The sequence below is a fragment of the Medicago sativa genome, chromosome 5 (genome assembly GCF_051527215.1).
Source record: "Medicago sativa cultivar Bolivia chromosome 5, Bolivia_mono, whole genome shotgun sequence".
Classification (NCBI taxonomy): domain Eukaryota; kingdom Viridiplantae; phylum Streptophyta; class Magnoliopsida; order Fabales; family Fabaceae; genus Medicago; species Medicago sativa.
In genome coordinates this window covers 70,208,842-70,225,526 of record NC_140753.1, presented here as the reverse complement: position 1 = coordinate 70,225,526, position 16,685 = coordinate 70,208,842, and the positions used below count along the sequence as shown (strand labels likewise).

Below are 16,685 nucleotides of genomic sequence, written 5' to 3'. Positions count from 1 at the left end.
AATTGACTTAATTTTCAATACATCATTTCTATTTTTGGTATATTAACATGTTAAGTTGTAACCAAAAAAAAAAAAATATTAACATGTTAAGATTTCAACATGTTAGCAAAAACATGTTTTCATTTTCTTCGATCCCTATTCATCTTTTTTGTTTGGGTTATGATGATACTGATACGAAGTTTCCACTACTGTTTAACAGTGGCTAATCATTGTCGGAGAACCTGTAGGGTATATAAGGCGGATTCTCCCATTTTAACCAAAAAAAATTTCATACGCGTGAGCCAAAAATCGAATATCTAACCACGAGGTTAAGGTCCTTTACCACTTAAACCAATCCATCATTGGTTGACCTACCTAACTTAACCATACACCAAATGTTTGTATGGATACTGATGAATTAATGTTTTTTGGAATATACTAATGAATTAACGTTATCGTCAATTAGTATAATGGACTCAAAATACTCCATCACTAAAATTGCAACCACAAAAAATCAATCTTCTAACTGGAGTGCCTCATACGGTTGAAGATAAGCACCGGCACTTACTACAAAACAAACCCATCTTATATCAATGCTTTAGTCTGGGGGTTATGTTTTCAATATAAATAACTAAATAGAGGGAAATCAATTAGTACATCCAAAATCATATCATAAAGGAAAAAGGAAAGAATACTGAGAAGAGAGTATTACGTGTAAGTTTCTCTAAATGGGATCCTTTTTTATTCTATTGCCTTATTTTACCTTTCACTTTTTCTTGTTGTTGTTGCTTACTTATTTTACTTCCTATACTTTCTCACTGTGCAACCAACATGACACCTCTGCCTTGTTACAATTCAAAAACTCATTTTTTGTCAACACTTCATCTAAACCGGACGATATTTGTCCCTCCTTTTCTTTCAAGACAAAATCTTGGAAGAACAGTACAGATTGTTGCGAGTGGGATGGTGTCACGTGCGACACCATGTCAGATCACGTGATTGGTCTGGACCTCAGTTGCAACAATCTGAAAGGTGAATTACATCCCAATAGCACTGTCTTTCAACTTAGACACCTTCAACAACTCAACTTGGCTTTTAATAATTTTTCCGGGTCTTCATTGCATGTTGGTATCAGTGATTTAGTGAATCTCACACATCTAAATCTATCATACTGTTCCCTCGGTGGTAATATTCCCTCCACAATCTCTCATTTCTCAAAATTAGTATCACTTGATCTTAGCACTGATAGTTACTGGTCCATGGAACGGAAACTCAAACTCAATCCATTCACATGGAAGAAACTCATTCATAATGCTACTAATTTAAGTGAGCTTTATCTGAATGGAGTGAACATGTCTTCCATCAGAGAGAGCTCTTTGTCTATGCTAAAGAATTTGTCATCCTCTTTGGTTTCTCTTAGTCTAGCAGTCACAGGGTTGCAAGGAAATTTGTCAAGCGACATCCTCTCTTTACCTAATCTTCAAAAACTACATTTGTCATTTAATCATAACCTTAGTGGCCAACTTCCAAAATCCAACTGGAGCACTCCTCTAAGGTACTTGGACCTCTCTTCCTCTGCTTTCTCAGGTGAAATTCCTTATTCCATAGGTCAATTGAAGTCTCTTACTCATTTACACCTTTCACGTTGCAATTTTGATGGAGTGATTCCTCTATCTTTGTGGAACCTCACTCAACTAACATACTTGGACCTTTCAGAAAATAAACTTAACGGTGAGATCTTCCCATTACTTTCAAACCTCCCACACCTCATTTCATGTAATCTTGGAGGTAATAACTTCAGTGGTAACATCCCAAAAGTTTATGGAAATTTAAACAAATTGGAATATTTAGTCCTTTCCTCTAACAACCTAACAGGCCAAGTTCCATCATCACTTTTTCATCTACCTCAACTTTCTGATTTATATTTATCATCTAACAAACTAGTTGGCCCAATTCCAATTGAAATCACAAAACGTTCAAAATTGAGCTCTGTGGCTTTGGGTTATAACATGTTAAATGGAACAATTCCACAGTGGTGTTATTCTTTGCCTTCGTTGTTACTGTTATCCCTCAGCGACAACCAACTCACAGGGTTCATTGGTGAGTTTTCAACTTATTCTTTGCAATCTTTGTATCTCTCAAATAACAACCTACAAGGTCATTTTCCAAATTCAATATTTCAACTCCAAAATCTTACCTTCTTAGAGTTGTCATCAACAAACTTGAGTGGTGTTGTGGATTTTCACCAATTTTCAAAACTAAACAAACTAACTTCCCTCGTTCTTTCACACAATAGTTTTCTTTCTATCAACATTGATAGCAGTGCTGACTCCATCTTACCCAACCTTGTTGACTTAGATTTATCTTCTGCTAATATTAATAGCTTTCCTAAATTCCGGGCACAACTGCCAAATCTGCATTGGTTAGATCTCTCCAATAACAACATTCATGGGGAAATTCCCAAATGGTTTCATAAGAAGCTCTTAAACTCATGGAAGGACATTTGGTCCGTTGACCTGAGTTTCAACAAGTTGCAAGGAGATCTTCCAATTCCACCTGATGGCATTGAATACTTTTTACTCTCAAACAACAACTTCACAGGAGATATTTCTTCAACATTCTGCAATGCAAGTTCCCTTCAGATTCTCAATTTGGCTCACAACAATTTGACAGGTATGATTCCACAATGCCTAGGAACATTTCCTCATCTCTCTATTTTGGATATGCAAATGAACAACCTGTATGGAAGCATTCCTAGAACCTTTTCCAAAGGAAATGCATTTGAGACTATAAAGTTGAATGGCAACCAATTGGAAGGACCATTACCAAAGTCTTTGGCTCACTGTTCATATCTTGAAGTATTGGACCTTGGTGACAACAGCATAGAGGATACATTTCCCAATTGGCTAGAAACTCTACAGGAGTTACAAGTGCTCAGTTTAAGATCAAATAAATTTCATGGTGCAATCAAATGCTCTAGCACCAAACATCCATTTCCCAAGTTGAGAATTTTTGATGTCTCTAACAACAATTTTAGTGGCCCCTCGCCAACATCATGCATCAAGAACTTTCAAGGAATGATGAATGAGAATGACAGCCAGATTGGTTTGCAATACATGGGTACAACTGATTACTATAATGATTCTTTGGTGGTCATAATGAAAGGTGTTTTCATGGAGCTAACAAGGATATTGACTACTTTCACAACCATTGATTTATCAAATAACATGTTTGAAGGTGAAATTCCACAAGTCATTGGAGAGTTACATTCTCTCATAGGACTTAACCTTTCAAAAAATGGAATCAAGGGTAGCATTCCACAATCTTTGAGTCATTTGAGAAATTTGGAGTGGTTGGACCTCTCAAGCAACCAATTGACGGGTGAGATTCCTGAGGCTTTGACAAATTTGAACTTCCTCTGTGTCTTAAACCTTTCACAAAACCACCTTGAGGGAATCATACCTAAAGGTCAACAGTTTGATACATTTGGAAATGATTCCTACGAAGGGAATACAATGTTGTGTGGATTTCCATTGTCTAAATCATGCAAAAATGAGGAAGATCCGCCACCACATTCAACATCTGAAGATGAAGAAGAATCGGGATTTGGCTGGAAAGCTGTAGCAATTGGATATGCATGTGGGGCAATATTCGGGTTGCTCTTGGGTTATAATGTATTCTTCTTCACTGGAAAACCTCAATGCCTTGCAAGACATGTTGAACGTGTGTTTAACATAAGATTGAAAAGAACATACACCAGAGCCAGCGCAAATCGCAGAAGAATGAATTAATTGGATGAGGGTCTTTTCAAATATGTAGATACCAATGTGTTATATATTGTAATTAATCTGAATTTCCCAGTTTAAGGGATGTAGTATTATATATATCTTTTAATACCAATGTGTTATATATTGTAAGTTGTTGAACAAATAAGAAATTTATAGTGATCAATTGCTTTTCTGTTACTTTCAAGATTTTTTTTTTTTTGTTGAATAAATGATCAAGACTTAATTGCTTCAACTTTTGAATTTTTTTTTTATCTCAATGTCTCCTGGTTGGTAGGTAGCCCACATTTGGATAACACCACCCCCAAAAACTGCGTAACATACATTATGTGCACAAAAAATAACACTCACACATCAGACTTCACACTAGAGCACCATCTGACATGAAACCAGGCACCGAGACGCAGCCATAAAATAGCAACTCTGCTATAAAGAAAGCAATTCAGCAATGTCATGCTCAAAATAGCAGCCACAAAACCAAGAGTTTGAACCAGGCTATCAAAGAATCAGCCCTTGCAGCCAATGAAAAAAGTATCAGCATTCCTTCTTCAAAAGCGGAGACTATTTAGTTTCCTTCTTCAAAAAGTATCAGCCAATGAAAAATGTCATGCTCCCCTCCATGCATGCTTCTGCTTTGGCTATTTAGTTTCCTTCTCTGTGCGTATGTACAAATGACATCTTTTTTAGCACCATCATTAGGTTACTTACCTTAGTAGAATAAAAGCGGAGATTCCACGAACAATCTTATTTGTTCTGAATCCACATAAGTGTATTTTTGGTGTCCGATTCTGCTATAATCTCATAATCTTTTAACCAGATTTTCTTAATTAATATGCTGACACAATTGCTAAAAACTCCTCCTCATTGGAATCCCAAACACCTATCGATGTCATAAAGCTTCCCATGATTGTACCTCTGTCCTTTGGAAGTACTCCAACTATACCAGCTGGACCCGATTTGCCTTTAGATTAGAAGAGCCATCTACATTCCATTTCCAAATCCTTCTCGGTATGATCTCTCTTTTCATTTAATTATCATCATGTTAGTTTAATTAAAAAATAATAATTGATTGCCAAGCTTATCTTGTCAATGATTATGAGTGTTGTCATTTATTCAAGTAAGTCAAAATACTAGTAATTGACACTCCTTTTGATTTGGACATTTACTATTTTTATCTTAAATATAAGAAAAAATCAAAATACTTTGTCTTAATTTGGACTGTTTTTTTAACAGTAAAATTTATTAGTAAAAGATGTTTTATATAGGCAGAACACCCAAAATAAAACTCATACATCTCAGACATACAAAAACAACAATAAAATCACCACCCAACCAAGGGCTACCACAAAAATCAATACAAACTAACCACCAAAACCAAAGCCAATACCAAAAACCAAAGACAACCCTCACACAATAGTCGAATGAGCTAGTCGAATGAGCTAGTTACGATTAACTTTGACTTATATTTAAAACTGATTATGAAAATGGTACCTAGTTACCTATACGTTGAGTTAAAAACGAAGGTATATGTAAATAACAGTGTGATGGTTAGTTTTAAGAATTCATAAGAAAAATTGACAAAAAAAAGTAATTTAAAAGAAATATTTATTTCAAATATGGAATTCCACTAATTATATCAAATATCAAACTTTTATAAATACAACAACAACAACCAAAGCCTTATCCCACTAAGTGGGGTCGGCTACATGGATCAAATGACGCCATAGTGTTCTATCAAATATTATATTTGGATCCAATTCATTGACCTCTAAATCTTTTCTAATGGTTTCTCTAATGGTTTTCTTAGGTCTTCCTCTCCCTCTTTTAACCTGACTCTCCTCCATTTGATCTACTCTTCTTACAACGGCATCTACGGGTCTTCTCTCTACATGTCCAAACCATCTAAGCCTATTTTCTACCAACTTTTCTACTATAGGTGCTACCCCCACTCTCTCTCTAATCGTGTCATTCCTAATCCTATCCTGTCTAGTCTTACCACTCATCCAACGCAACATCCTCATCTCCGCTACGCTTACTTTACTCTCGTGTTGGCTCTTAACCGCCCAACACTCCGTACCATACAACATTGCCGGTCTGACTGCTGTCCGATAGAACTTTCCTGTAACACCCATACTAAACGTATCTAGAAAGTTTAACATGAACGTTATTCTTAGTACTGGATACATTAAAATATACAACATAAAATTTTCCAAATGAATAATGTAGACCATGATTTTCGGGTGTCAATCCATTAATTGGTTTTGAACCTTCAATCGTTTGGACTTCTCGATTTTATTCTTGGGAAGGGAAAAATGAGATTAAAACCCTTTTTTGGATCCGGGGGTTGGTTACGATTGGGGAAGGTGTTAGGCACCCGCATCGTCCACGGTACTCCGTGGTAACCTCTTACCTACTTTATCTTTGTGCTAAATTCATTTATTTATTTGAAAAAATAATGCGTAAGGAATTCTAAGTGAAAGAATGGAGGGAGAAGAAGGATGATTTTTGTTGTTTTTTATTTGATTGATTTGGAAGGAATAAACCCTTGCCTACGTACCCTTAAAAGGGATCAAAACCACCGTAGTTCATTCTCAAAATATTTTTTGTGGGTTAGGTTGATTTTAATTTGTTTTTGAAAATGGTTTTTGAGAAGGATTGCGAGACCTCAAGGTATAGAAGAATAAAATAGGAGTGAGGTTGTTTCATTTTATTTAGGAAATTTAGTCTAAGTTCATTTAAGATTCATTAGAGATTTGATTAAGAAAATAAAGGGAAAAGCATCTTGGATTTGGATCCAAGTTTTATTAAGAAAATATTTTGACTTTTTGCTCATTTGATTTTTTTTGAGATAAAATGATTTTTCTAAACTAACGGCAAGTTAACATAACGATGCGAAAAAAAGCGAGCGTAAAGCGATAAATAAAGTGATGGTGTCGGTGCAAGTGTCGGTGTGTGCATTTACTACATTATTACATTCCCATCCTAGGCATTTTCTAAGAGAAATGAAAGCACAAAATAAATTACATCCATCTCCTAATTATACACACTAGATATCATTATAAAAAAAAAAAAGATGAATAGCGAAAACTAAAACATTATGCATGAATTAAAAGAAATAACAATGCACACAAAATAACAACGTAATAACAAGATGTAAAGATAAAATGAATGATCAGGGATCAAAATAAAACGTGCATGAGTTTTTTTTTTTTTTTGACAAGAAAACGTGCATGAGTTGAAACGGGATAACAATGCACGCAAAGTAACCAAAATAATAAAGAAGGCATAAAAATGAAATAGATAGCAAGAAATTAAAATAACATGCATGCGTCAAAATGGAATGATGATGCACCGAAAGTAACAAAAATAAAAAACAGTATGTAAATAATTCAAGCAAAGCAAAATATTTTTGTAGAGTTGAAGAAAATAAACTTTTAATGAAAAGAGGTGCAAAACGTAAAAGCAGTGGTGTAAAAAGTAAAGGCAGTAGTGCTTTTTCGAAACAAAGTTTGGGCCCTAGTAAAAAAAACCGGGCCGGTTCGGGTTTTAGGTCATTGGACAGGTTGAACCGGCCGAAATGGAGCAGGCCATGGGTTCAAAGAAACCCTCATAAGCTCAGATCCAGATCAGATCTGAACCGTCTGATCAATCAGATGGCTCAGATCTGATGCTAAGGAAATCGCGTCACAGCCAGTGGATAAATCAAACGGTGCTTAAAAACAACAAAAAACAATGAATAAAAACAGCGTCACAGTGACCGTCAGATCAACAATCTGACGGCTTAAAACATAAGTACACCGCAAGATAAAAAACAAAGCATTACTGGATCTCTAACAGCATCATCACCGGCCGTTAGATCTCAGATCCAACGGTCTAGATCCTGAAGGCATACTGAGTACCATGGATCCATGTGCATAGAAGTATAAAAAAAAAGCACTATATATTTGATAGTTCACAAAAAAATCAACACAACCTAAGAACACTTCTCTCTCTCAGTAGAAATAGAGAGAGAAGCTCTGCAAATTCAGCTTCTTCTCCGATTCATCTTCATCACTCCGGCGCGGTGGCCGGCCACCTTAGGGTGGTGGCGCCGCCGCCGGATTTATTTTTTTCGTTTTTGATGAGTCTTTATTTAGTCTATTTTTATGCATTATTTAGTTTTGTTTTAATTAGATTTAGTTTTATTTAAATAATATTTCCTTTTTGAATCTTTTTACTACAATTGCATATTTTATATTTTAGGAACGAATATATGATGGAAGGTGTCTTGGAGCAAAAGAAAGGAGTCTGGAGCTGATTTGGAGCAAAAATACGAAAGATTCAGAACAAAAATATAAAGCCCCCAAGTCAGAAGCTTGGCACGACCCGTGCCAATATGTGGCACGGCCGTGCCACCTCATAGAAGGCCTTTTGCTGCTTTTTCTTCAGGCCCAAGTTACTCTGTTGTAGTTTTACTGATTAGCCCTTATAGTTGCTTAGATTTTAAGTCAATTGTAAAGCTATAAATAGAGTAGCACTCCATCATAAACATTCATATTTTGTTCTTGGAATAAAAGTTCACTTTATTGTTTTTATATTCTTCTTCTTCTCCTTCTTCTCTATGTCTACAATGAACATTAGTGAGTAGACTTCTTTGTCTTGGGATTGTTGGATAAGTCTAATGACGTAATCCTAATCGAACCAAGCCTTAAACCCTAATTATATGTTACCTTAGTTTTTAATCTAAATTCACCGTTTTAACATGAATTAATTATTATCAAACTGTGGAAGCGAACGCGGAGGGTTTGATAATGGTTAATTCATCATCACAGATATCAATTCATAAAGCGAATGCGGAGCTTTGATATCCGAACAAGTGAATTTAGACAAGGTTTGCGAAACATGAGAATAGTCTAGCAAACCTTGGGACACATAAAGTCTCGATCTTCAAGGGTCCCAAAGGCAATCACCCATGAGAATAGGTGTGGTTGTTGGAGGGATACACTCACTGACTTCGAGAGGAGCTGTGATATGCTAAAGAGAAACTTGTCCTTAGTAATTAAGATTAACGCATAATTATAAGTTTAAGGCTTGCTTGTGAAAAGATTCGTTATTATGATGAACCAATGATCCCAAGACTTTTTATCATTATTGTTATTTACCTTCAGCAAACAAACCTCCCTTTTACTGAACTTCCTCTCCTCTAATCATTTTCCAAAAGTTAATTAGATTGACCAACTCCCTAGCGGAACGATACTCTACTTACTACTATTACTTCGATAGGCCGTGCACTTGCGATTTGACCCTATCAAGTTTTTGGCGCCGTTGCCGGGGAGTTATTGCAATTTGGTTAACATTTTTTTAACGATTAGACTGAAAAAAAAATCTTTTTCGTTATTTTATCTTATTTTATTTTATTGTGTTTCTTTTTATATTTCTTTCTAAAAAAAAACATATATATATATATATATATATATATATAAAATATATTATTTCCTTTTTTATTATTATTTTACTTTTATTTTAAAAAAAAAATATCTCTCTCTCTCTCTCTCCCCATAAATAAAAGAAAAATCTCTTTTTTCTCTTTTATTTCTTTCTTTTTCTATTTCTTCTTTTGCTTTTAACTTCTTGGGAAGATAATAACGATATGGCTAGGGAACGCTCTCTCAAAGAGTATGCAATCCCATCTTCAAATGAGTCATACGATGCTATTGTGTACCCAACGGTTGAGGACAATTTTGAAATAGAACCTGCACTTATTCAGTTAGTGCAGCAAAATCAATTTTTCGGATCACCCACTGAGGATTCGAATTTTCATATTTCACCTTTTTTAAGACTCAGTGGAACCTTGAATGCAAACCAAGAGGCCTTAAGGCTGCACCTCTTTCCTTTTTCCTTAGGGGGTAGAGCTAGTGCTTGGTTTCATTCATTGGAAATTGGTTCTATCACTTCATGGCAACAATTGAAGCAAGTTTTTCTTGCCCGATTCTTTCCCTATTCTAAAACCGTTCAATTAAGGAATCAAATCACACAATTCACTCAAAAAGATGGAGAAACTCTTTACTATGCTTGGGAGCGTTTCAAAGAAATGCTTAGACTTTGTCCCCATTGATGAATGTCTGTCATTGCATGTTTTTAGTTGTTATTTGTATTGATTTTGTAACATAAAGAGAGACAACTACCTGTAATTCATGGCGAAATCAGATGAAATCGGGAACAAGTGCTCGAAGAGAAGAAAAGAAGAAAAGTTCCTAAAAATCCAAGTAATCGTGCCACGTTCAAATCCATCGTGGCACGATGGATTGACATTTGAAAAGGCAAACTTTCTGGAACTTTCGTGCCACGAAGCCTTACCCATCGTGCCACGATGATGAATCTACAGACAGTTTTAGTGCGATCGATCTGCTGACAAGCGTGCATTTATTGTCTAAACGTGCCACGATGGGGAGTCATCGTGGCACGATGGTTTATTCTGTTGGCCACATTTGTTTGTCTATAAAAGGAAAGCTGGGCCAAATGTTTTAGACACAGAAGTTTTATGGGATTTTAAGCATAGAGGAAGAAGGAAACGAAGGAGCAAGCTCTTAGAGTCATACCAACTCTCAAGTTGGTAAGAATTTATGTATGCTTCTATCATTTATGCTTATGATAGTTTAGTTATGAGTAGCTAAACTATAGTTTGATTGAGCCATGATGATGCTATTGTAATATATGAATCAGTAGTTGTACTCTCTCTATTATTAATATTAATCAGTCTTTATTCAGTTTTACTTGTGTTCATTGCCTTTCTAAAGTAATTGTTGTAGGACCACTAACCATAACTACTTCAATTATGAATAAGAATTGATCTTAGGACTTGAATGACCACTAACCCTGGCTTTTGATCTTGATCTAGTAACTCTGTTTAACTCAATATTAGGAGCCCAGAGATGGGAAATTGAGGGTTATGACACATAAGATAACGTTATATATTTGCTTCCTAATGTTATTGATGCCACGTAGACTCGGGATACAGTAGGCGATTCTAGCTGAGGAATGGGTGTTGATGCGCGAGAGTGATCAACACTATTTTGTTAACTTGTCGTAAAGAAAGATTAATAATTGAGAAGTAGAGAGAGGACAATTATCTCATATAGAGCAATAGCGGATTCAACGGCTTAATCATTCATCTCAATATAATTTCTGTCGCAATTTACTTATCGATTGTTCAAACCAATTATCAACTGCCTAGGGCAAACTATATAAACTTTTCACATCCTAACGAATAACGAACTTGTTACGTTGAAGTTAAATACAGTCCTCGTGGATTGATATTTTTACTACTTCGATAGACTTTGGTACACTTGCCAAATATCTATCAAGTTTTTGGCGCCGTTGCCGGGGACTGTTGAATCATTTCAACAAGGCAATATCGTTATTAATTAGGATTTCTGTAATTTATCTTTCTGTAAATAAGTTTGTTATTATTTCAGTACATATTATCTTGTCTAGTACAGTACTACTAAGGTATTTTCTTGTGTATGCGAGGTCGACAGTGCTGTGATCACTTGGTTCCAGTTGTAAAAAGTCCGTCTCATCAATTGCGCGAGAACAGCTACCTAGTATCATGGGGGAACCAGCTAGACCAAAGTTAGGGGATTACGGTTTAGCAAATCATCATGGTAAATATACCCACATCTTTCAACCTGCTAATCCAGTCGCTTTTGATATCAAAACCACAGTCCTAAATGGGTTGAGGGAAAAACAGTTCGATGGGTCAAAGAACATGAGCCCTCATGAACACTTGAGTCACTTTGCTGAAACATGTGAGCTTAGTGTACCCCCATCTACTATAACTGATAGCCAAAAGAAACTTAGGCTTTTCCCTTTCACCTTGACGGGTAGAGCAAAGGATTGGTTACTAACTATCCCTAATGGAACCATTCAATCATGGGATGAGTTAGAGCTTAAATTCTTAGAGAAGTACTTCCCAATATCAAAATGTTGGGATAAGAGGAGAGAGATATCCAATTTCAAACAAGGAGAAAATGAATTGTTTTATGATGCTTGGGAGCGATTCAATTTACTTCTTAAAATATGCCCAAACCATGATTTCACCATGAAACAATATCTCCAAATCTTCACTGAAGGTTTAACCTACAACAATAGGATGTTCCTAGATGCATCAGCCGGGGGTGGTTTGAAGAACAAGACCGATCATGAAGTTTTAGCTCTAATAGAACTCATTACAAGTAATGAATATCCTGCTGATGCCAACACAAAAGAAGGAGGAGTGTTTGGGGTGAGTGATCAAACTACCATCCTAGCTAACCAAGCCTCGATGAACCAACAGCTAGAGAAGCTCACCAAAGAGTTTCATTGTTATACTCTAGCCAACAAACAACAGCAAAGAATATCATCAGATTGGGAAGAGAAAATGACCAATTTCATGAAAATGACCCAAGGAAGTCTGGAAGAAATAAAGAGGAGTCAAGCAGTTGAAAGTAAGAACAATGAAACCTCCAGAAAGATACTTGAAAATCAGTTGGAGCAATTGGCTAAGCAACTGGCCAAACAAAACAATGGAGAATTCTCATCAAATACAACCGCAACATGCAATGCCATTGAATTGAGAAACAGAAAGGTATTGACACCTTTAGTTCCAAATTTTCCAAAGAATAATGAGGAAGTAGTAGTGGACAGAAAAAAATGGTGAAGTTGAAAAGAATGATGAGGGAGTAGTTGAAAATATGAGTAATCATGGAGAAGTTGAAAATAAAAAGAAAAAAATGGAGGAAGAAAAAATTGAGAAGTTGATAGATGAAGACTCCATCTTGAAGAGAACAAAGAACCAAATATTGAAGAATAGAGATAAGCCTCAAATTATTCCATCATATGTCAAGCTACCTTATCCTCATTTAGCCAAAAGGAAGAAGAAGGAGGAAGGTCAATTTCAGAAGTTCATGGAGGTCTTTTCACAACTTAAGGTAAACATTCCTTTTGGAGAAGCTCTTGATCAAATGCCTATATATGCAAAATTCATGAAAGAGTTGTTAACCGGAAGAAGAAAGTTAAAAGATGATGAGAACATTTCTCTTTCAGAAAACTGTAGTGCTATTCTTCAAAAGAAAATACCTCCAAAATTAAAGGATCCTGGTGCTTTCACTATCCCTTGCTCCATTGGGCCAGTGAGCATTGGTAAAGCTTTATGTGATCTTGGAGCTAGCATAAATCTGATGCCTCTCTCAATGATGAAGAAACTTGGGTGTGGTGAACCGAAACCAACTAGGATGACTCTCACTCTAGCTGATCGGTCAATCTCTTATCCCTATGGTGTGATTGAAGATATACTAGTTAAAGTTAATGAGTTGGTATTCCCTGCTGATTTTGTGATCTTGGATATGGCTGAAGATGAAGAAGTGCCATTTATTCTTGGAAGACCTTTCCTTGCAACAGGACGTGCATTAATTGACGTTGAAAGAGGACAACTTGAGTTGCGGTTCCATAAGGAGCAAGTGGTGTTTAATATTTTCGAAGCCATGAAACATAGAGCTGAAAATCCTAAGTGTTACCAGATAGATGTTGTTGAGGAAATAGTTGAAGAAAATTCACGCAAGCAACAACCAACACAGCCTTTGGAACAAACAATTGTCAACTCCATAGAAAATAGTGAAGATATTGAAGACATGGAGGTGAAGGAATGCATTGAGCAACTTGAGGCAACTGAACAGCTGTCACATTCTCCTCATGATGAGAACATCTTTAGTGAAGAAAAGGGGGAGCAACAAAGTACCAAAAAAATTCCAGAATTACAAGAACTTCCTTCTCATCTGAAGTATGTGTTTCTTAGTGACGATAAATCAAGACCAGCAATCATCAGTAGCACCTTGACACCTCTAGAAGAAGAGAAACTTATGAGGGTGCTAAGAAGTAACCAAGAGGCACTGGGATGGAGCATTTCTGATCTAAAAGGAATTAGTCCAGCATATTGCACACATAAAATTCACATGGAGGCTGAATACAAACCGGTGGTGCAACCACAAAGAAGACTCAAACCAACAATGAAGGAAGTGGTTAAGAAAGAGGTGTTAAAGTTGCTAGATGCAGGTATGATTTATCCTATCTCTGACAGCTCATGGGTTAGTCCTGTTCATGTGGTACCAAAAAAAGGAGGAATGACAGTTGTGGCAAATGAAAAGAATGAATTGATACCTACAAGAACAGTCACTGGTTGGAGGATGTGCATAAATTACAGGAGGTTGAACGTCGCAACAAGGAAAGATCACTTTCCTTTACCATTCATGGATCAAATGCTCGAGAGGTTGGCTGGACAAGCATTTTACTGTTTTTTGGATGGATATTCGGGGTACAATCAGATTGCCGTAGCTCCGGAAGATCAAGAAAAAACTGCTTTCACATGTCCATTCGGCGTATTTGCTTACCGGAGGATGCCTTTTGGACTGTGTAATGCACCAGCTACTTTTCAAAGGTGCATGCTTTCTATCTTCTCTGAACATTGAGGTATTTATGGATGATTTTTCTGTTTTTGGTAAGTCCTTCAATCAATGTTTGTCTCACTTAGATGCTGTCCTTAAAAGATGCACCAAAACTAACCTTGTTTTAAATTGGGAAAAATGCCATTTTATGGTAACTGAAGGTATAGTTTTGGGGCATAAAATAAGTGCTAAAGGCATAGAGGTGGATCAATCAAAGATTGAAGTTATAGAGAAACTTCCCTCTCCTTGTAATGTTAAGGGAGTAAGGAGTTTCTTGGGGCATGCTGGTTTTTATCGGCGTTTCATAAAATATTTTTCCAAAATTTCTAAGCCCCTTTGTAACCTCTTGATCAAAGAAAATGATTTTAAATTTAATCATGAATGTCTAGAAGCTTTTTCTTTGATTAAAACTAAGTTGGTAACTGCACCAATAATCATTGCACCAAATTGGGATTTACCTTTTGAACTTATGTGTGATGCAAGTGATTATGCTGTTGGTGCAGTCCTAGGCCAACGAAAGAACAAATTTTTCCATGCAATTTATTATGCAAGCAAAGTGTTGAATGAAAATCAAGTTAACTATACAACCACTGAAAAAGAATTGCTTTCCATAATCTTTGCTTTGGAAAAGTTTCGTTCTTATCTAATAGGCTCCAAAGTCATTGTTTTTACAGATCATGCAGCTCTTAAGTACCTCTTAACCAAAGGAGACTCGAAACCTCGGTTACTTAGGTGGATTCTTCTTTTACAAGAATTTGATCTGGAAATTCGTGACAAAAAGGGAGTGGAGAACGTAGTAGCTGATCACCTCTCTAGGTTGGAAAATGATGAGGTGACGAGAAAGGAAAAAGGAATTACTGCAGAATTCCCAGATGAAAAGCTGTTTGCTATTGAAGCAAGACCCTGGTTCGCTGACATTGCGAACTTTAAGGCAGGGAACATAATTCTTGATGACATGGATCTGAACCAGAGAAAAAAAATTCTTCAAAGATTCAAACCACTATCTGTGGGATGATCCATATCTATTCAAGGTGAGCACTGATGGTATTATTAGAAGATGCGTTGCAGGGAATGAAGCTGAAAGCATCATATGGCATTGCCATAGCTCACCATATGGAGGACACCATAGTGGACAAAGAACCGCTGCAAAAATCTTGCAAAGTGGTTTTTGGTGGCCAACACTTTTTAAAGACTGCCATGAGTTTGTGACGCGGTGTAATGAATGCCAACGAACAGGTAGTATCTCTAGAAGAAATGAAATGCCTCTGACAGGAATCGTCGAAGTCGAACCTTTTGACTGTTGGGGCATAGATTTTATGGGACCTTTCCCTTCTTCTAACTCTTATCTCCATATACTTGTTTGTGTTTACTATGTCACTAAATGGGTCGAAGCAATACCATGTGTTGCTAACGATGCCAAAACTGTGGTCAAGTTTTTAAGAAATATCATTTTCACTAGATTTGGAACTCCTAGAGTCTTGATCAGTGATGGGGGGAAACACTTTTGCAATAATCTTATTGAAACTGTGCTTAGAAAGTATAACATCAAACATAAGATTGCAACACCTTATCACCCTCAAACTAGTGGACAAGTAGAGGTCTCAAACCGTCAGCTGAAACAAATTCTGGAAAAAACAGTGGCTTACTCTAGAAAAGATTGGTCTATTAAGTTAGACGATGCTTTGTGGGCATATCGCACGGCGTTCAAAACCCACCTAGGACTCTCACCTTATCAATTAGTCTATGGAAAAGCTTGTCATCTCCCTGTCGAACTTGAACATAAGGCTTATTGGCCTATCAAAGCGTTAAACTTTGATCAAACTTTATCAGGAAGGAAAAGGCTGTTGAAACTTAATGAGTTAGAGGAAATGAGATTACGTGCGTATGAGAACGCTGTAATCTACAAAGAAAAAATCAAGAGGTACCATGATAAAGGTCTGGTGAGGAGAGAGTTACATGTTGGACAACTTGTATTGCTGTTTAATTCCAGGTTGAGGATATTTCCAGGGAAGTTAAAATCCAAGTGGTCCGGACCTTTTGTTGTTGTAAGCATCTCGCCTTACGGGGCCGTGGATTTGAGCACACCAGGAGAACAAGGAACTTTCAAAGTTAATGCTCAAAGATTAAAACCTTACCTTGGCGGTGACCTCCCAAAAGATAGAGCGGGAGTTGTGTTACAAGATCTTTAGGAGTTATCATTTGTCAAGCTAAGGACAGAAAACAAGCGCTATATGGGAGGCAACCCATCAGTTTATTGCACTTTCTGATTTTGTTGTAATTCTTGTTTACTTTGTGTGGTTTGATTTCAATTTCCATTTCCCTTTTGAATTATTTTCCTTTGTTTGTTATTAATGAATCTGTTTGTTTTTGGAAATCTATCAATCTCATAGCAGTGACATGCCAATGATATATCAATAAGTTCAAAGGAGGATGATGCCAAATGGTTACAATGGGAAGTGTACGG

The 16,685-nt window shown here is 36.5% G+C and overlaps 2 protein-coding genes and 2 non-coding genes across 4 annotated transcripts; 2 read left to right on the top strand and 2 right to left on the bottom strand.

The window, feature by feature from the left end:
* Positions 1–631: 631 nt before the first annotated feature.
* Positions 632–3,944, top strand: LOC146924490 (receptor-like protein 6). Its single transcript, XM_085709508.1, has one exon. The coding sequence runs from the start codon at positions 708–710 to the stop codon at positions 3,768–3,770; it is 3,063 nt and encodes a 1,020-aa protein (XP_085565634.1). The 5' UTR covers positions 632–707; the 3' UTR covers positions 3,771–3,944.
* A 5,812-nt stretch (positions 3,945–9,756) lies between these two features.
* On the bottom strand, positions 9,757–9,864 carry LOC146924489 (small nucleolar RNA R71). The gene has a single exon (XR_015013012.1). It is a non-coding gene; the product is annotated as a small nucleolar RNA R71 (small nucleolar RNA).
* Positions 9,865–11,734: 1,870 nt separating this feature from the next.
* Positions 11,735–11,840, bottom strand: LOC146924488 (small nucleolar RNA R71). The gene has a single exon (XR_015013053.1). It is a non-coding gene; the product is annotated as a small nucleolar RNA R71 (small nucleolar RNA).
* A 674-nt stretch (positions 11,841–12,514) lies between these two features.
* LOC146924487 (uncharacterized) lies at positions 12,515–16,410 on the top strand. Its single transcript, XM_085711863.1, has 3 exons — positions 12,515–14,189; positions 14,896–15,152; positions 15,253–16,410. Exons 1-3 carry the CDS (start codon positions 12,515–12,517, stop codon positions 16,408–16,410), a joined length of 3,090 nt encoding a protein of 1,029 aa, XP_085567989.1.
* Positions 16,411–16,685: the final 275 nt, after the last annotated feature.

Coding starts and splice junctions, on each gene's coding strand:
- LOC146924487 (XM_085711863.1), top strand. CDS start 12,515: ATGGAGGAAGAAAAAATTGAGAAGTTGATAGATGAAGACTCCATCTTG. Junction 14,190..14,895: donor GAGGATGCCTTTTGGACTGT/GTAATGCACCAG, acceptor TTGTTTTTACAG/ATCATGCAGCTCTTAAGTAC. Junction 15,153..15,252: donor CTGACATTGCGAACTTTAAG/GCAGGGAACATA, acceptor TATCTATTCAAG/GTGAGCACTGATGGTATTAT.
- LOC146924490 (XM_085709508.1), top strand. CDS start 708: ATGGGATCCTTTTTTATTCTATTGCCTTATTTTACCTTTCACTTTTTC.